The sequence below is a fragment of the Entelurus aequoreus genome, linkage group LG15 (genome assembly GCF_033978785.1).
Source record: "Entelurus aequoreus isolate RoL-2023_Sb linkage group LG15, RoL_Eaeq_v1.1, whole genome shotgun sequence".
In the NCBI taxonomy this organism is placed as follows: Eukaryota; Metazoa; Chordata; class Actinopteri; order Syngnathiformes; family Syngnathidae; genus Entelurus; species Entelurus aequoreus.
The window spans coordinates 52,435,615-52,456,577 of NC_084745.1; the positions used below are offsets into that span (position 1 = coordinate 52,435,615).

General features: G+C 38.2%; 2 protein-coding genes across 3 annotated transcripts in view; both read right to left on the reverse strand.

Moving 5' to 3' along the window:
• Window positions 1-4,389, reverse strand: part of LOC133630256 (rho GTPase-activating protein 29-like) — a 142,887-nt gene extending 138,498 nt beyond the window's left edge. For both annotated transcript variants that reach the window (XM_062021729.1, XM_062021730.1), the window contains exon 1: window positions 4,187-4,389. The gene's annotated coding sequence lies outside the window, so the exon portion shown is untranslated. The remainder of the gene's footprint in view (window positions 1-4,186) is intronic.
• A 6,908-nt stretch (window positions 4,390-11,297) lies between these two features.
• The window catches only part of LOC133630508 (mitogen-activated protein kinase kinase kinase 8-like), a 35,621-nt gene continuing 25,955 nt past the window's right edge, over window positions 11,298-20,963 (reverse strand). The window contains exons 6-8 of the mRNA XM_062022120.1: window positions 20,092-20,244; window positions 19,630-19,876; window positions 11,298-11,893 (exon numbers count right to left, since the gene is read on the reverse strand). Coding sequence (XP_061878104.1) covers window positions 11,769-11,893; window positions 19,630-19,876; window positions 20,092-20,244 — 525 coding nt within the window. The 3' untranslated portion in view covers window positions 11,298-11,768. The remainder of the gene's footprint in view (window positions 11,894-19,629; window positions 19,877-20,091; window positions 20,245-20,963) is intronic.

Below are 20,963 nucleotides of genomic sequence, written 5' to 3' on the forward strand. Positions count from 1 at the left end.
GTAACATCCACATTTACTGCATTAGTGGTCCCTGTTTGGACTGAACCAGTTTGTGTGTAACATCCACATTTACTGCATTCGTGGTCCTTGTTTGGACCGAACCAGTTTGTGTGTAACATCCACATTTACTGCATTCGTGGTCCTTATTTGGACCGAACCAGTTTGTGTGTAACATCCACATTTACTGCATTCATGGTCCTTGTTTGGACTGAACCAGTTTGTGTGTAACATCCACATTTACTGCATTCGTGGTCCTTGTTTGGACCGAACCAGTTTGTGTGTAACATCCACATTTACTGCATTAGTGGTCCTTGTTTGGACTGAACCAGTTTGTGTGTATCATCCACATTTACTGCATTCATGGTCCTTGTTTGGACCGAACCAGTTTGTGTGTATCATCCACATTGACTGCATTAGGGTCCTGATTTGGACTCAACCAGTTTGTGCGTATCATCCACATTGACCGCATTCGTAGTCCTTGTTTGGACTGAACCAGTTTGTGTGTAACATCCACATTTACTGCATTCATGGTCCTTGTTTGGACTGAACCAGTTTGTGTGTAACATCCACATTTACTGCATTCATGGTCCTTGTTTGGACCGAACCAGTTTGTGTGTAACATCCACATTTACTGCATTAGTGGTCCTTATTTGGACCGAACCAGTTTGTGTGTAACATCCACATTTACTGCATTCGTGGTCCTTGTTTGGACCGAACCAGTTTGTGTGTAACATCCACATTTACTGCATTCGTGGTCCTTGTTTGGACCGAACCAGTTTGTGTGTAACATCCACATTGACCGCATTCGTAGTCCTTGTTTGGACCGAACCAGTTTGTGTGTATCATCCACATTTACGGCATTCATGGTCCTTATTTGGACTGAACCAGTTTGTGTGTATCATCCACATTTACTGCATTCGTGGTCCTTATTTGGACTGAACCAGTTTGTGTGTAACATCCACATTTACTGCATTCGTGGTCCTTGTTTGGACCGAACCAGTTTGTGTGTAACATCCACATTTACTGCATTCGTGGTCCTTGTTTGGACCGAACCAGTTTGTGTGTAACATCCACATTTATTGCATTCATGGTCCTTGTTTGGACCGAACCAGTTTGTGTGTAACATCCACATTTACTGCATTCATGGTCCTTGTTTGGACTGAACCAGTTTGTGTGTAACATCCACATTTACTGCATTCGTGGTCCTTGTTTGGACCGAACCAGTTTGTGTGTAACATCCACATTTACTGCATTCATGGTCCTTGTTTGGACCGAACCAGTTTGTGTGTAACATCCACATTTACTGCATTCGTAGTCGTTGTTTGGACTGAACCAGTTTGTGCGTATCATCCACATTTATTGCATTCATGGTCCTTTTTTGGACTGAACCAGTTTGTGTGTAACATCCACATTTACTGCATTCGTGGTCCTTGTTTGGACTGAACCAGTTTGTGTGTAACATCCACATTTATTGCATTCATGGTCCTTGTTTGGACCGAACCAGTTTGTGTGTAACATCCACATTTACTGCATTCATGGTCCTTGTTTGGACCGAACCAGTTTGTGTGTAACATCCACATTTACTGCATTCGTAGTCCTTGTTTGGACTGAACCAGTTTGTGTGTATCATCCACATTTACTGCATTCGTGGTCCTTGTTTGGACTCAACCAGTTTGTGTGTAACATCCACATTTACTACATTCATGGTCCTTGTTTAGATCGAACCAGTTTGTGTGTAACATCCACATTTACTGCATTCATGGTCCTTGTTTGGACCGAACCAGTTTGTGTGTAACATCCACATTTACTGCATTCGTAGTCGTTGTTTGGACTGAACCAGTTTGTGCGTATCATCCACATTTATTGCATTCATGGTCCTTTTTTGGACTGAACCAGTTTGTGTGTAACATCCACATTTACTGCATTCGTGGTCCTTGTTTGGACTGAACCAGTTTGTGTGTAACATCCACATTTACTGCATTCATGGTCCCTGTTTGGACTGAACCAGTTTGTGTGTAACATCCACATTTACTGCATTCATGGTCCTTATTTGGACCGAACCAGTTTGTGTGTAACATCCACATTTACTGCATTCATGGTCCTTGTTTGGACTGAACCAGTTTGTGTGTAACATCCACATTTACTGCATTCGTGGTCCTTGTTTGGACCGAACCAGTTTGTGTGTAACATCCACATTTACTGCATTCGTGGTCCTTGTTTGGACCGAACCAGTTTGTGTGTAACATCCACATTTACTGCATTAGTGGTCCCTGTTTGGACTGAACCAGTTTGTGTGTAACATCCACATTTACTGCATTCGTGGTCCTTGTTTGGACCGAACCAGTTTGTGTGTAACATCCACATTTACTGCATTCGTGGTCCTTATTTGGACCGAACCAGTTTGTGTGTAACATCCACATTTACTGCATTCATGGTCCTTGTTTGGACTGAACCAGTTTGTGTGTAACATCCACATTTACTGCATTCGTGGTCCTTGTTTGGACCGAACCAGTTTGTGTGTAACATCCACATTTACTGCATTAGTGGTCCTTGTTTGGACTGAACCAGTTTGTGTGTATCATCCACATTTACTGCATTCATGGTCCTTGTTTGGACCGAACCAGTTTGTGTGTATCATCCACATTGACTGCATTAGGGTCCTGATTTGGACTCAACCAGTTTGTGCGTATCATCCACATTGACCGCATTCGTAGTCCTTGTTTGGACTGAACCAGTTTGTGTGTAACATCCACATTTACTGCATTCATGGTCCTTGTTTGGACTGAACCAGTTTGTGTGTATCATCCACATTTACTGCATTCATGGTCCTTGTTTGGACCGAACCAGTTTGTGTGTAACATCCACATTTACTGCATTAGTGGTCCCTGTTTGGACTGAACCAGTTTGTGTGTAACATCCACATTTACTGCATTCGTGGTCCTTGTTTGGACCGAACCAGTTTGTGTGTAACATCCACATTTACTGCATTCGTGGTCCTTATTTGGACCGAACCAGTTTGTGTGTAACATCCACATTTACTGCATTCATGGTCCTTGTTTGGACTGAACCAGTTTGTGTGTAACATCCACATTTACTGCATTCGTGGTCCTTGTTTGGACCGAACCAGTTTGTGTGTAACATCCACATTTACTGCATTAGTGGTCCTTGTTTGGACTGAACCAGTTTGTGTGTATCATCCACATTTACTGCATTCATGGTCCTTGTTTGGACCGAACCAGTTTGTGTGTATCATCCACATTGACTGCATTAGGGTCCTGATTTGGACTCAACCAGTTTGTGCGTATCATCCACATTGACCGCATTCGTAGTCCTTGTTTGGACTGAACCAGTTTGTGTGTAACATCCACATTTACTGCATTCATGGTCCTTGTTTGGACTGAACCAGTTTGTGTGTAACATCCACATTTACTGCATTCATGGTCCTTGTTTGGACCGAACCAGTTTGTGTGTAACATCCACATTTACTGCATTAGTGGTCCTTATTTGGACCGAACCAGTTTGTGTATAACAGCCATATTTACTCCATTCGTAGTCCTTTTTTGGATCGAACCAGTTTGTGTGTATCATCCACATTTACTGCATTCATGGTCCTTGTTTGGACCGAACCAGTTTGTGTGTAACATCCACATTTACTGCATTCATGGTCCTTTTTTGGACTGAACCAGTTTGTGTGTAACATCCACATTTACTGCATTAGTGGTCCTTGTTTGGACCGAACCAGTTTGTGTGTAACATCCACATTTACTGCATTCATGGTCCTTGTTTGGACCGAACCAGTTTGTGTGTAACATCCACATTTACTGCATTCATGGTCCTTGTTTGGACTGAACCAGTTTGTGTGTATCATCCACATTTACTGCATTCATGGTCCTTTTTTGGACTGAACCAGTTTGTGTGTAACATCCACATTTACTGCATTAGTGGTCCTTGTTTGGACCGAACCAGTTTGTGTGTAACATCCACATTTACTGCATTCATGGTCCTTGTTTGGACCGAACCAGTTTGTGTGTAACATCCACAACTTGCCGGCTCGAACTTGAAAGTAAGTTCTAACAGAATTAAATCCAAAAAGGGAGCAATTTGACTCCCTCCGGTGCCTTTGAGTCTAACGTAAACAAAGTTATGGAATACTTGTTAGCCAACTAAATAATAAAAATATACGAACCCGCAGCAGTATCCGGAAACAAAGTAGCCAAGTAAAAAAACGTCAAAAGACGACTCCGCTGAATTGTCAAAAAGCAAAATTAATCCACAAAAAGTGGTGCTGGTTGTATCCAAACTCCGCCACTGTTATCGTGTGCAGTTTTTGTCTGCTTAGTGACGTTATCTTTGATGTGGGCTTCTTCTTTAACAACAGGTGCCGGCACATAAATGGTCAAGTAAGCCGGCGTTAAACACGAGCATCCGGTTTGGTTTTTCAAAGTAAAGCCAGTGTGTCCTGTAGTGCAGTGTTTTTCAACCACTGTGCCGCGGCACACTAGTGTGCCGTGAGATATTGTCTGGTGTGCCGTGGGAAATTATGCAACTTCACCTAATTTATCCCAAAAATATTTTTGGCAAATCAATAATTAGAATCTGCCGTTGCTTAGTGTCTGTGCTGTGTAAAACTCGGCAGGGTAACCACGTAATACTCCATGTCAGTAGGTGGCAGCATTGCTTTGTAAAAGTCGGAATGTGTCGGGTGAGACGAGGATGGTTTGTCGTGATCCCGATATGCAGACCACAGTGGGAGGCAGGGTGCAGGTAAAAAAGGGTATGTAATGCTTAAACCCAAAGTGAACGAAAGGAAAAGGCTATGCAAAACAAAAGTCAAACTGAACTGGCTACAAAGTAAACAGAGACAGAATGCTGGACTACAGCAAAAACTTACGGTATCCATGAAAATGACATGAAAATCAACAATGGCCACACAAAGAAGGATAGCAACAACGTAAATAGCCTCGCTTGCTAACACAAAGCAGGTGCGCGGAATAGCGCTCAAAGGAAGACATGAAGCCACTACAGGAAAACACCGGCAAAACAGGAAGGGCCACCAAAATAAGCAAGACAAGAACTAAAGCACTACACACAGGAAGACACCAACACACTCAAAATAAGACACGACGACTTGGTGGAGTTCATTTTTTAAAGTTTTCTGCTGGTGGTGTGCCTCCGGATTTTTTTTATGACAAAAAATGTGCCTTGCCTCAAAAAAGGTTGAAAAACACTGCTGTAGTGTACCCCATTGATACGGATTTTGGAGAGTGACGTCGAAAACACTGCAAATGTTGACCGTCTCAAAACCAAGTAAATATCGTTTTTATTCACTTTTTTTGTTGGAGTTTTTGCAAGCTCATCGAAAAAAGTGTGTTGATCATGAGTATACAAACGGAGAAAATGTTTTAGGCAAAAATACAATTTTTAAAAAAATAAAATAAAATAAAAAAATATGTATATATATGAGTCAGTACGTTCACCCTTATCAGAAATACAGTACCTTACTACAAAAAATTTGACCAGGAATTCATGTTTTTATTGAAGTTGTGCCAAAAACAGCAGATATATAATGCGGTAGAATCGGTGGGAAAAGACCTGTTGTTGTCTTTGACTTGGCTGACACCTGCTGGTGAATAAAGTGCATTGCAGCTCATTTGAACCACGGCAGTTTTGAGTTCATTACTATTAATATAATAATAATAATAATACTATTTGTATGAGTAATTGTTATTGTTGTAATCAAAACAATGCTCTTTTCTTATTAAAGGTGTATGCACACATTATGTAATCCTTGTTTAAGGCAAGAAAAGTTTTTTTTTTGTGTGTTTTTTTCATGCATTCTAACTCGTAAATAAACATTAGCAAAAGTCAGCAAACAATGGAGCTCTGTTCCGCCTACAAAGCGTTTAAAAAACATATGCATCGGGTGAGTATATATGTAATGTAGTAACAGGCACATTCTGAATAAAACGTAATATTGATGTATTTTGCTCATTTTTAAGCAACAGCTGCGTATTAATTTCCCAGACATCACAACGTCCGCTATTTCCTCCAACAACAAACAATCATGGCGGACTTCATGAGGGCTACTTTGGGACAAATGATGCTACAGCCAGGCCAGTCTAGTACCCGCACTCTTTTACTACGAAGCCACGCTGTTGTAACACGTGGCTTGGCATTGTCTTGCTGAAATAAGCAGGGGCGTCCATGATAACGTTGCTTGGACGGCAACATATGTTGCTCCAAAAGCTGTATGTACCTTTCAGCATTAATGGTGCCTTCACAGATGTGTAAGTTACCCATGTCTTGGGCACTAATACACCCCCATACCATCACACATGTTGGCTTTTGCACTTTGCGCCTAGAACAATCCGGATGGTTCTTTTCCTTCTTTAGACACGACGTCCACAGTTTCCAAAAACAATTTGAAATGTGGACTTGTCAAACCACAGAACACTTTTACGCTTTGCATCAGTCCATCTTAAAGGAGCTCAGGCGCAGCTTTTCTGGGTGTTGTTGATAAATGGCTTTCGCCTTGCATTTTAACTTGCACTTACAGATGTAGCGACCAACTGTAGTTACTGACAGCGGTTTCCTGAAGTGTTCCTGAGCCCATGTGGTGATATCCTTTACACACTGATGTCGCTTTTTGATGCAGTACCGTCTGAGGGGTCGAAGGTCCGTAATGTCATCGCTTACGTGCAGTGATTTCTCCAGATTCTCTGAACCTTTTGATGATATTACGGAGCGTAGATGGTGGAATCCCTAAATTCCTTGCAATAGCTTGGTTGAGAAATGTTGTTCTTAAACAATTTTCTCAGGCATTTGTTGACAAAGTGGTGACCCTCGCCCCGTCCTTGTTTGTGAACGACTGAGCATCATGGCACCCACCTGTTCCCAATTAGCCTGTTCACCTGTGGGATGTTCCAAATAAGTGTTTGATGAGCGCTCCTCAACTTCCTCAGTCTTTTTTGCCACTTGTGCCAGCTTTTTTGAAACACGTTGCAAGCATCAAATTCCAAACGAGCTAACATTTGCAAAAAAACAACAAAGTTTTCCAGTGCGAACGTTAAGTATCTTGTCTTTGCAGTCTATTCAATTGAATATAGGTTGAGAAGGATTTGCAAATCAGCACCCCCCCGCGACACCAAAAGGGACAAGCGGTAGAAAATGGATGGGATGGATGTATTCTATTTTTAATTTACCATTTACACAACGTGACAACTTCACTGCTTTTGGGTTTTGTAGTGCTCTTGCTAAGTGTGAAACAAGAAAAGAAGAACATAATAAAACAACCACTTACTGTACAATGTCTGCACTCAATGGGGTGCCAACTGATGGGATGTTTATGTATCTTCCCGTTTGGATGAAGAATTAATATATATATATTTTTTATGTCAAAGTCAATCAGTCGCTAATACTTGGTTAATAGTCACGTAAATTGAGTGCTGTTGGCGTATTTTAGAGGGCTTTACGGGCGAAAAAGTGTACTCCCTGTGTTAGCCACCTTACGGAGCCCCTAAAGGGACATGGGGGAATTTTTTGTTTAATAATGTTTTTGGTTTTTTTTAGTCATGTATCTCGTGCGCATGAGTAACTATCTTGTGCGCATGAGAAACCTTTTATAAACTTATAAAAAAAATTTTTTTTAAATCTTAGTTTTCTCGTGTGCACATACATGTCTAAAAAAAAAATTAAAAAAAATTATAACTTCTTTTTTAATAACTTTATAAAAACTTTCTCGTGCGCACGAGAAAGTTTTTATAAAGTTATAAAAAGTTTGTTGTGTGCACGAGAAACTTTTTATAAAGTTATAAAAAAAACTATAATTTTCTTCTGCGCACAAGAAACTTTCTCGTGCGCACGAGAAACTTTTTATAAAGTTATAAAAAATAAAAAAAATCTTTGTTTTCTCGTGCGCACGAGATACATGTCTTAAAGAAAAAAAAATGATAACTTTTTTTTTATTTTTTTATAACTTTATAAAAAGTTTCTATCTCGAGAAAGTTTCTCGTGCGCACGAAAAACTTTTCATAAAGTTATAAAAAAAAAAAATATTTTTTTTAATTTTACACATGTATCTCGTGCGCAGGAGAAAACTTTTTTATTTTTTTTATTTTTTTATAACTTTATAAAAAGTTTCTCGTGCGCACGAGAAACTTTTTATAAAGTTATAAAAAATATATATATATATATATTTTTTTTTTCAATTTTAGAGTTGTATCTCGTGCGCAGGAGAAAACTAATTATTTTTTTTTTTTTATAACTTTATAAAAAGTTTCTTGTGCGCACAAGAAACTTTCTCGTGCGCACGAGAAACTTTTTATAAAGTTATAAAAAAAATAAAAAATAAATCTTTGTTTTCTCGTGCGCACGAGATACATGTCTTAAAAAAAAAAAAAAGATAACTTTTTTTTATTTTTTATAACTTTATAAAAAGTTTCTATCTCGAGAAAGTTTCTCGTGCGCACGAGAAACTTTTCATAAAGTTATAAAAAAAATATATATATTTTTAAATTTTAGACATGTATCTCGTGCGCAGGAGAAAACTTTTTTATTTTTTTTATTTTTTTACAACTTTATAAAAAGTTTCTCGTGCGCACGAGAAACTTTTCATAAAGTTATAAAAAAAAAAAAAAATTTTTTTTTAAATTTTAGACATGTATCTCGTGCGCAGGAGAAAACTTTTTTATTTTTTTATAACTTTATAAAAAGTTTCTCGTGCGCACGAGAAACTTTTTATAAAGTTATAAAAAAAATAAAAATAAATCTTAGTTTTCTCGTGCGCACGAGATACATGTCTAAAAAAAAAAAAAAATTATAATTTTTAATTTTTTTTAAAAAAACTTTATAGAAAGTTTCTCGTAAGCACGAGAAACTTTTTATAAAGTTATAAAAAAAATAAAAAATAAATCTTAGTTTTCTCGTGCGCACGAGATACATGTCTAAAAAAAAAAAAAAAAAATTATAATTTAAAATTTTTTTTTTATAACTTTATAAAAAGTTTCTATCCCGAGAAAGTTTCTTGTGTGCACGAGATAGTTTCTCGTGCGCACAAGAAACTTTTCATAAAGTTATAAAAAAAAAATATATATTTTTTAATTTTAGACATGTATCTCGTGCGCAGGAGAAAACTTTTTTTTTAATTTTATTTTTTTATAACTTTATAAAAAGTTTCTCGTGCGCACACGAAACGTTCTCGTGCGCACGAGAAACTTTTTATAAAGTTATAAAAAAAATAAAAATAAATCTTAGTTTTCTCGTGCGCACGAGATACATGTCTAAAAAAAAAAAAAATTATAATTTTTTAATTTTTTTTTAATAACTTTATAGAAAGCTTCTCGTGCGGACGAGAAACTTTTTATAAAGTTATAAAAAAAAAATTAAATAAATAATATATTTTTTAAATTTTAGACATGTATCTAGTGCGCAGGAGAAAACTAATTTTTTTTTTTTATAACTTTATAAAAAGTTTCTCGTGTGCACAAGAAACTTTCTCATGCGCACGAGAAACTTTTTATAAAGTTATAAAAAAAAATTAAAAAAAATCTTTGTTTTCTCGTGCGCACGAGATACATGTCTTTTTATAACTTTATAAAAAGTTTCTATCTCGAGAAAGTTTCTCGTGCGCACGAGAAACTTTTCATAAAGTTATAAAAAAAAAAAAAAAATTTTTTAAATTTTACACATGTATCTCGTGCGCAGGAGAAAACTTTTTTTTAAATTTTTTTTTATAACTTTATAAAAAGTTTCTCGTGCGCACAAGAAACTTTCTCGTGCGCACGAGAAACTTTTTATAAAGTTATAAAAAAAATTTTTTTTTAAATAATATATTTTTTAAATTTTAGACATGTATCTCGAAAACTAATTTTTTTAATTTTTTTATAACTTTATAAAAAAGTTTCTTGTGCGCACAAGAAACTTTCTCGTGCGCACGAGAAACTTTTAATAAAGTTATAAAAAAAATAACAAATAAATCTTTGTTTTCTCATGCGCACGAGATACATGTCTTGAAAAAAAAAAAAAGATAACTTTTTTTATTTTTTTTATAACTTTATAAAAAGTTTCTATCTCGAGAAAGTTTCTCGTGCGCACGAGAAACTTTTCATAAAGTTATAAAAAAAAAAATTTTTTTTTAATTTTAGACATGTATCTCGTGCGCAGGAGAAAACTTTTTTATTTTTTTTATAACTTTATAAAAAGTTTCTCGTACGCACAAGAAACTTTCTCGTGCGCACGAGAAACTTTTTATAAAATAATTTTAAAAAATTTTAAAAAATAATATATTTTTTAAATTTTAGACATGTATCTCGTGCGCAGGACAAAACTAATTTTTTAAATTTTTTTATAACTTTATAAAAAGTTTCTCGTGCACACAAGAAACTTTCTCGTGCGCACGAGAAACTTTTTATAAAGTTATAAAAAAAATAAAAATAAATCTTAGTTTTCTCGTGCGCACGAGATACATGTCTTAAAAAAAAAAAAAGATAACTTTTTTTTTTTTTTTATAACTTTATAAAAAGTTTCTATCTCGAGAAAGTTTCTCGTGCGCACGAGAAACTTTTCATAAAGTTATAAAAAAAAATAATTAAAAAAATATTTATTTTTTTTAATTTTAGACATGTATCTCGTGCGCTGGAGAAAACTATTTTTAAAATTTTTTTTTTTTTTTATAACTTTATGAAAAGTTTCTCGTGCGCACAAGAAACTCTCGTGCACACGAAAAAACGTTTTATAAAGTTATAAAAAAAATAAAAATAAATCTTAGTTTTCTCGTGCGCACGAGATACATGTCTAAAAAAAAAAAATTATAATTTTTGAATTTTTTTTTAATGACTTTATAGAAAGTTTCTCGTGCGCACGAGAAAGTTTTTATAAAGTTATAAAAAAATTAAAAAATAAATCTTAGTTTTCTCGTGCACACGAGATACATGTCTAAAAAAAAAATAAAAAAAATAATAATTATTTTTTTTATAACTTTATAAAAAGTTTCTATCCCGAGAAAGTTTCTTGCGTGCACAAGATAGTTTTTCGTGTGCACAAGAAACTTTTCATAAAGTTATAAAAAAAATAATTAAAACAATATATATTTTTTTAAATTTTAGAAATGTATCTCGTGCGCAGGAGAAAACTAATTTTTTAAATTTTTTTTTTATAACTTTATAAAAAGTTTCTCGTGCGCACGAAAATTAAAAATTAAAAAAAATTATATATATATATATTTTTTCCCCATGTCCCTTTAGGGGCTCCGTACACCTTGTACGTGCCATATTTTACGATTTAGAATGCATGTAAAAAAAAAAAAAATTTTCACAGGAAATACATGACAAGAAAACACTGCACAAATAATAAATTGACCACCGATGACACACTTTTTTTTTTTTTTTTTTAATTGTTACATTATAAATAAAATAAAAATATTTGGTTCTAAGCTTTCAGGAACAAGGGTGAAGTCGGCAAACCGAAAGTCGCCCCTTTCACATTAAAGTCGCAAAGTAAAATACAAAATAAAAGCAAAAACACTTTCTGGAATGTACTCCTTTTCAAAAAAAATAAAAAGCACAAAGGCCTCATCTCACAGGATGTACAATAATACACGCGATGCTATTCTTATTCCACAGGAATTAAAATGAGGAAGTCCATGAAGGACTAAATGGTTCCATACTTGAGGATGTAAAAAGTAGAACAAGAATGAAAATAAAACAACAACAAAAATCTTCCATTGAAACAAGAATAAATGTCCTGCAGTGTTGCGGAGTCCATCAGCAGATTCAGACGTACTCTGAAGCCGGGGGCCCCGTCACTAGCGGGCAGTGACCGGACAAGGCCCCCAGGTTGAGGTACAGGGAGCCATTTCTCTTCAAGGGGCCCGAGACTTCAGCGTACAGGGACGAGTCTGCGGGAAGTAAGGGAAAATGTTGTAGGTTTGCATGTAAAGATCTGTAGGCTCTAAATATAAGACGACTCCTTTTATTCTCACTCTTTTCTAGGGAAAAGTAGCATTATCTCATTGAGTCCCGAATGTGTGTGAGTGACAGGAAGAAAAACTCACTCCCTGAATTAAAAAAAAAAAATCTCTCCACTTTGGTCATATATGGGAAACTCCTCATTTTTAAGACACTTTTCGCGAGTGCGTGTTTGTATTTCTACATGCGGGTGTGAATGACCGGAAGAAAAGCTCTGACTCCCCTGGGGGAAAATGTTGTTGGTTTGCATGTAAAGATCTGTAGGCCCTGAATATAAGACGACTCCTTTTATTCTCACTCTTTTCTAGGGAAAAGTAGCATTATCTCAGTGAGTCCCGAGTGTGTGTGTGAGTGACAGGAAGAAAAACTCACTCCCTGAATTAAAAAAAAAAAATCTCTCCACTTTGGTCATGTATGGGAAACTCCTTATTTTTAAGACACTTTTCGCGAGTGCGTGTTTGTATTTCTACATGCGGATGTGAATGACCGGAAGAAAAGCTCTGACTTCCCTGGGGGAAAATGTTGTAGGTTTGCATGTAAAGATCTGTAGGCCCTGAATATAAGACAACTCCTTTTATTCTCACTCTTTTCTAGGGAAAAGTAGCATTATCTCATAGAGTCCCGAGTGTGTGTGAGTGACAGGAAGAAAAACTCACTCCCTGAATTAAAAAAAAAAATCTCTCCACTTTGGTCATGTATGGGAAACTCCTCATTTTTAAGACACTTTTCGCGAGTGCGTGTTTGTATTTCTACATGCGGGTGTGAATGACCGGAAGAAAAGCTCGGACTCCCCTGGGGGAAATGTTGTAGGTTTGCATGTACAAATCTGTAGACCCTAAATATAAGACGACTCGTTTTATTCTGACTCTTTTCTAGGGAAAAGTAGCATTATCTCAGTGAGTTCCGAGTGTGTGTGAGTGACAGGAAGAAAAACTCACTCCCTGAATTAAAAAAAAAAAATCTCTCCACTTTGGTCATATGGGAAACTCCTCATTTTTAAGACACTTTTCGCGAGTGCGTGTTTGTATTTCTACATGCGGGTGTGAATGACCGGAAGAAAAGCTCTGACTCCCCTGGGGGAAAATGTTGTAGGTTTGCATGTAAAGATCTGTAGACCCTGAATATAAGAAGACTCGTTTTATTCTCACTCTTTTCTAGGGAAAAGTAGCATTATCTCAGTGAGTCCCGAGTGTGTGTGAGTGACAGGAAGAAAAACTCACTCACTGGCAACATTTTTAAAATCTCTCCACTTTGGTCATATATGGGAAATTCCTCATTTTTAAGACACTTTTCGCGAGTGAGTGTTTGTATTTTTACATGCGGTGTGAATGACTGGAAGAAAAGCTCTGACTCCCCTGGGGGAAAATGTTGTAGGTTTGCATGTAAAGATCTGTAGGCCCTGAATATAAGACGAATCTTTTTATTCAGACTGTTTTCTATGGAAAATTAACAATCTCATTGAGTCACTCGTGTGTATGAGTGACAGTAAGAAAATCTGACCACTGGGCAGCATCTCTATTTGGCAGTGTGAATGACAGGGGGAAAAAAGCTCTGACTCCTTCAGGGAAAAGTGTAGGTTTGCATATTTAAATCTCTAGACCCCGATTATAAGACGACTTGTTTTATTCAGACTTTTTTTTTTAAGGTAAAATTAACATAACCATAGTCAGTCATTAGTGTGTGAGTGACTGGAAGAAAAGCTGACCCCATGGGAAAGAGGAAGTAGGTTTGCATTTAAAATCTCTCGACTACAGGTTTCTATAGAAAATTCCTCATTTTTGAGACACTTTTCTTTGCCGCGTGTCTGTATTAGGCGGCATCTCTACCGGGGAGTGTGAATGACAGGAAGAAAAGCTCTGACTCTTCAGGGAAAAGTGTAGGTTTCCATGTTTGAATCTGTAGACCCTAAATATAAGACGACTCATTTTATTCGGACTCTTTTCTAGGGAAAAGTAGCATTATCTCAGTGAGTCCCGAGTGTGTGTGAGTGACAGGAAGAAAAACCCACTCCCTGACAAAAAATTAAAAATTTCTCCACTTTGGTTATATATGGGAAACTCCTAATTTTCAAGAGACTTTTCGCGGGTGCGTGTTTGTATTTCTACATGCGGGTGTGAATGACTGGAAGAAAAGCTCTGACTCCCCTGGGGGAAAATGTTGTAGGTTTGCATGTAAAGATCTGCAGGCCCTAAATATATAAAACGAATCATTTTATTTAGACTGTTTTCTATGGAAAATGAACAATCTCATTGAGTCACAGTGTGTGTGTGAGTGACAGTAAGAAAATCTGACACCCTGGGTAAGAAGGCGGCATTTCTATTTGGCAGCGTGAATAAATGTGAATCTATTTAGATATATATATATGGGAAACTCCTAATTTTTAAGACACTTTTCGCGAGTGCGTGTTTGTATTTCTACATGCGGGTGTGAATGACCGGAAGAAAAGCTCTGATTCCCCTGGGGGAAAATGTTGTAGGTTTGCATATAAAGATCTGTAGACCCTGAATATAAGACGACTCGTTTTATTCTCACTCTTTTCTAGGGAAAAGTAGCATTATCTCAGTGAGTCCCGAGTGTGTGTGAGTGACAGGAAGAAAAACTCACTCCCTGAATTAAAAAAAAAAAATCTCTCCACTTTGGTCATAAATGGGAAACTCCTAATCTTTAAGACACTTTTCGCGAGTGCGTGTTTGTATTTCTACATGCGGTGTGAATGACCGGAAGAAAAGCTCTGACTCCCCTGGGGGAAAATGTTGTAGGTTTGCATGTAAAGATCTGTAGGCCCTGAATATGAGACAAATCATTTTATTCAGACTGTTTTCTATGGAAATTTAACAATCTCATTGAGTCACTTGTGTGTGTGAGTGACAGGAAGAAAAACTCCTTCCCTGAATTTAAAAAAAAAATCTCTCCACTTTGGTCATATATGGGAAACTCCCAATTTTTAAGACACTTTTCGCGAGTGCGTGTTTGTATTTCTACATGCGAGTGTGAATGACCGGCAGAAAAGCTCGGACTCCCCTGGGGGAAAATGTTGTAGGTTTGCATGTAAAGATCTGTAGGCCCTGAATATAAGACGACTCCTTTTATTCTCACTCTTTTCTAGGGAAAAGTAGCATTATCTCAGTGAGTCCAGAGTGTGTGTGAGTGACAGGAAGAAAAACTCACTCCCTGAATTTAAAAAAAAATCTCTCCACTTTGGTGATATATGGGAAACTCCTCATTTTTAAGACACTTTTCGCGAGTGCGTGTTTGTATTTCTACATGCGAGTGTGAATGACTGGAAGAAAAGCTCTGACTCCCCTGGGGGAAAATGTTGTAGGTTTGCATGTAAAGATCTGTAGACCCTGAATATAAGACGACTCGTTTTATTCTTTCTTTTTTCTATGTAAAAGTAGCATTATCTCAGTGAGTCCCGAGTGTGTGTGAGTGACAGGAAGAAAAACTCACTCCCTAAATTTTTTTTTCAAATCTCTCTACTTTGGTCATATATGGGAAAGTCCTAATTTTTAAGACACTTTTTGCGAGTGCGTGTTTGTATTTCTACATGCGAGTGTGAATGACCGGCAGAAAAGCTCTGACTTCCCTGGGGGAAAATGTTGTAGGTTTGCATGTAAAGATCTGTAGGCCCTGAATATAAGACGACTCCTTTTATTCTCACTCTTTTCTAGGGAAAAGTAGCATTATCTCAGTGAGTCCCGAGTGTGTGTGAGTGACAGGAACAAAAACTCACTCCCTGAATCAAAAAAAAAAATCTCTCCACTTTGGTCATATATGGAAAGCTCCTCATTTTTAAGACACTTTTCGCGAGTGCGTGTTTGTATTTCTACATGCGAGTGTGAATGACCGGAAGAAAAGCTCTGACTCCCCTGGGGGAAAATGTTGTAGGTTTGCATGTAAAGATCTGTAGGCCCTGAATATAAGACAAATCATTTTATTCAGACTGTTTTCTATGGAAATGTAACAATCTCATTGAGTCACTTGTGTGTGTGAGTGACAGGAAGAAAAACTCACTCCCTGATTTTTAAAAAAAAATCTCTCCACTTTGGTCATATATGGGAAATTCCTCATTTTTAAGACACTTTTCGCGAGTGCGTGTTTGTATTTCTACATGCGGGTGTGAATGACCGGAAGAAAAGCTCTGACTCCCCCGGGGAAAAAAAGTTGTAGGTTTGCATGTAAAGATCTGTAGGCCCTGAATATAAGAAGACTCCTTTTATTCTCACTCTTTTCTAGGGAAAAGTAGCATTATCTCAGTGAGTCCCGAGTGTGTGTGAGTGACAGGAAGAAAAACTCACTCCCTGAATTAAAAAAAAAAATCCCTCCACTTTGGTCATGTATGGGAAACTCCTCATTTTTAAGACACTTTTCGCGAGTGCGTGTTTGTATTTCTACACGCTGGTGTGAATGACCGGAAGAAAAGCTCTGACTCCCCTGGGGGAAAATGTTGTAGGTTTCCATGTTTAAATCTGTAGACCCTGAATATAAGACGACTCGTTTTATTCTCACTCTTTTCTAGGGAAAAGTAGCATTATCTCAGTGGGTCCCGAGTGTGTGTGAGTGACAGGAAGAAAAACTCACTCCCTGAAGTTTTTTTTCAAATCTCTCTACTTTGGTCGTATATGGGAAACTCCTAATTTTTGTCTGTATTAGGGGGAATCTCTACGGGGGAGTGTGAGTGACAGGAAGAAAAACTCACTCCCTGACAAAAAAAAAGTAGTAGGTTTTTAAATTTTTTTTCCAAATCTCTCTACTTTGGTCATATATGGGAAACTCCTCATTTTTAAGACACTTTTCGCGAGTGCGTGTTTGTATTTCTACCCACGGGTGTGAATGACCGGAAGAAAAGCTCTGACTCTCCTGGGAGAAAATGTTGTAGGTTTCCATGTTTAAATCTGTAGACCCTGAATATAAGACGACTCGTTTTATTCTGACTCTTTTCTCGGGAAAAGTAGCATTATCTCAGTGAGTCCCGAGTGTGTGTGAGTGACAGGAAGAAAAACTCACTCCCTGAATTAAAAAAAAAAAAATCTCTCCACTTTGGTCATATATGGAAAGCTCCTCATTTTTAAGACACTTTTCGCGAGTGCGTGTTTGTATTTCTACATGCGAGTGTGATTGACCGGAAGAAAAGCTCTGACTCCCCTGGGGGAAAATGTTGTAGGTTTGCATGTAAAGATCTGTAGGCCCTGAATATAAGACGACTCCTTTTATTCTCACTGTTTTCTAGGGAAAAGTAGCATTATCTCAGTGAGTCCCGAGTGTGTGTGAGTGACAGGAAGAAAAACTCACTCCCTGAATTTTTTTTTCAAATCTCTCTACTTTGGTCATATATGGGAAACTCCTAATTTTTGTCTGTATTAGGGGGAATCTCTACGGGGGAGTGTGAGTGACAGGAAGAAAAACTCACTCCCTGACAAAAAAAAAGTAGTAGGTTTTTCAATTTTTTTTTTCAAATCTCTCCACTTTGGTCATATATGGGAAAGTCCTAATTTTTAAGACACTTTTCGCAAGTGCGTGTTTGTATTTGTACATGCGGGTGTGAATGACCGGCAGAAAAGCTCTGACTTCCCTGGGGGAAAATGTTGTAGGTTTCCATGTTTAAATCTGTAGACCCTGAATATAAGACGACTCGTTTTATTCTGACTATTTTCTCGGGAAAAGTAGCATTATCTCAGTGAGTCCCGAGTGTGTGTGAGTGACAGGAAGAAAAACTCACTCTCTGACAAAATGTTATAAATCTCTCCACTTTGGCCATATATGGAAAGCTCCTCATTTTTAAGACACTTTTCGCGAGTGCGTGTTTGTATTTCTACATGCGAGTGTGAATGACCGGAAGAAAAGCTCTGACTCCCCTGGGGGAAAATGTTGTAGGTTTGCATGTAAAGATCTGTAGGCCCTGAATATAAGACGATTCCTTTTATTCTCACTCTTTTCTAGGGAAAAGTAGCATTATCTCAGTGAGTCCCGAGTGTGTGTGAGTGACAGGAAGAAAAACTCACTCCCTGAATTAAAAAAAAAAAATCTCTCCACTTTGGTCATATATGGGAAACTCCTCATTTTTAAGACACTTTTCGCGAGTGCGTGTTTGTATTTCTACATGCGAGTGTGAATGACTGGAAGAAAAGCTCTGATTTCCCTGGGGGAAAATGTTGTAGGTTTGCATGTAAAAATCTGTAGACCCTGAATATAAGATGCCTCGTTTTATTCTCACTCTTTTCTAGGGAAAAGTAGCATTATCTCAGTGAGTCCCGAGTGTGTGTGAGTGACAGGAAGAAAAACTCCCTCCCTGAATTAAAAAAAAAAAATCTCTCCACTTTGGTCATATATGGGAAACTCCTCATTTTTAAGGCACTTTTCGCGAGTGCGTGTTTGTATTTCTACATGCGAGTGTGAATGACCGGCAGAAAAGCTCTGACTTCCCTGGGGGAAAATGTTGTAGGTTTCCATGTTTAAATCTGTACACCCTGAATATAAGAAGACTCGTTTTATTCTCACTCTTTTCTAGGGAAAAGTAGCATTATCTCAGTGAGTCCCGAGTGTGTGTGAGTGACAGGAAGAAAAACTCACTCCCTGAATTAAAAAAAAAAAAATCTCTCCACTTTGGCCATATATGGAAAGCTCCTCATTTTTAAGACACTTTTCGCGAGTGCGTGTTTGTATTTCTACATGCGAGTGTGAATGACCGGAAGAAAAGCTCTGACTCCCCTGGGGGAAAATGTTGTAGGTTTGCATGTAAAGATCTGTAGGCCCTGAATATAAGACGACTCCTTTTATTCTCACTCTTTTCTAGGGAAAAGTAGCATTATCTCATTGAGTCCCGAGTGTGTGTGAGTGACAGGAAGAAAAACTCACTCCCTGAATTAAAGAAAAAAAATCTCTCCACTTTGGTCATGTATGGGAAACTCCTCATTTTTAAGACACTTTTCGCGAGTGCGTGTTTGTATTTCTACATGCGGGTGTGAATGACCGGAAGAAAAGCTCTGACTCCCCTGGGGGAAAATGTTGTTGGTTTGCATGTAAAAATCTGTAGACCCTGAATATAAGATGACTTGTTTTATTCTGACTCTTTTCTATGGAAAAGTAGCATTATCTCAGTGAGTCCCGAGTGTGTGTGAGTGACAGGAAGAAAAACTCACTCCCTGACAAAAAAGAAGTAGTAGGTTTGCATTTAAAATCTCTCTACTTTGGATATATATGGGAAACTCCCAATTTTTAAGACACTTTTCGCGGGTGCTTGTTTGTATTTCTACATGCGGGTGTGAATGACCGGAAGAAAAGCTCTGATTCCCCTGGGGGAAAATGTTGTAGGTTTGCATGTACAAATCTGTAGACCCTGAATATAAGACGACTCGTTTTATTCTGTCTCTTTTCTCGGGAAAAGTAGCATTATCTCAGTGAGTCCCGAGTGTGTGTGAGTGACAGGAAGAAAAACTCACTCCCTGACAAATTTTTTAAAATCTCTCCACTTTGGTCATGTATGGGAAACTCCTCATTTTTAAGACACTTTTTGCGAGTGCGTGTTTGTATTTCTACATGCGAGTGTGAATGACTGGAAGAAAAGCTCTGACTCCCCTGGGGGGAAATGTTGTAGGTTTGCATGTAAACATTTCTGGGGCCCTAATATAGGACAGGGAATAAATCCAAAGCATATTCAGCCACGTACCTTCTGTGGCATCATCATGCCTGCTGTTTTGGTAACACATGGCCTGGTTGGCCTCCTCCAGGGCCGAGTCCAGACTCCAGCACCGAGGCTGGTCCTCCTTGGGCGGGTTGACGGCGTCGTCCTTCAGGAGGTCCGAAGCCGAGCTCCTCAGGGCCGGGTCCTTCTCCAGGGCCCGCTCCAGAAAGGACCTCATTGCCTGGCTGCAGTTGTCGGCGATGTCCTCCAGGGGGGGTGCTTGCTTGTGGATCTGGAGTAGGAACAAGAAAAAAACCCAAAACAAGGTAATAAGTGTGTCATTTTTTGTGTGTGTCACATGACTTCTCTGTCAGTAGTGACAAAGAGGAAGTGAGTCACACGGAACAGAGCTGATAGTATTCTCTAAAAGTGACCATGACGGAGGTTGCAAATGGAAACAAATGTTATGGTGGACTAAATAGGTCAAATATAAAAAAAAGCACTTACAATGTAGAGATAGGACGGGTAGGCGGTGCGTGGGTATCTCCTCACCCAGGGGGGGCTGCCGGTCTGCATGTGAATGATAGCCGTGCCCAAACTGTAGATGTCGGTCTTGGTATCATGCCCGCGACACAAAACCAGCTCGGGACTCATGTACATCTGGAGGAAACAACAATTTGAGCGTGAGGCGGCCAAACAAGTGCGAGTGAGGCGTGAAGCCCACAAAGTGTGTGGAATGTAAACAAACACACCACCACAGTTCTTCTCTCGGCCTTTGGAAAGTCCAGCCTGCTGTGTAATGTTGGCTGCAGTGTTGGTGAGCAGGATGCTCGTCTTGGGGTTTTCCCACCCAGCTTGTTTATACAAAACCCAGTCAAGTTGTCACGTTGTGTAAATGGTCAATAAAAAAGAGAATACCATGATTTGCAAATCCTTTTCAACTTATATTCAATTGAATAGACTTGGCATTGTCTTGCTGAAATAAGCAGGGGCGGTCCATGATAACGTTGCTTGGATGGCAACATGTGTTGCTCCAAAAGCTGTATGTACCTTTTCAGCATTAATGGTGACCCCATACCATCACACATGCGGCCTTTTCCACTTTGCGCCTAGAACAATCCGTACGGTTCTTTTCTGAGGACACGACGTCCGCAGTTTCCGAAAACAATTTGAAATGTGGACTCGTCAGACCACGGAACACTTTTCCACTTTGCATCGGTCCATCTTAGACGAGCTGGGGCCCAGCGAAGCCGGCGACGTTTCTGGGTGTTGTTGATAAACGGCATTCGCTTTGCATAAAAGAGTTTAAACTTGCACTTATAGATGTAGCGATGAACTATAGTTACTGACAGTGGTTTTCTGAAGTGTTCCTGAGCCCA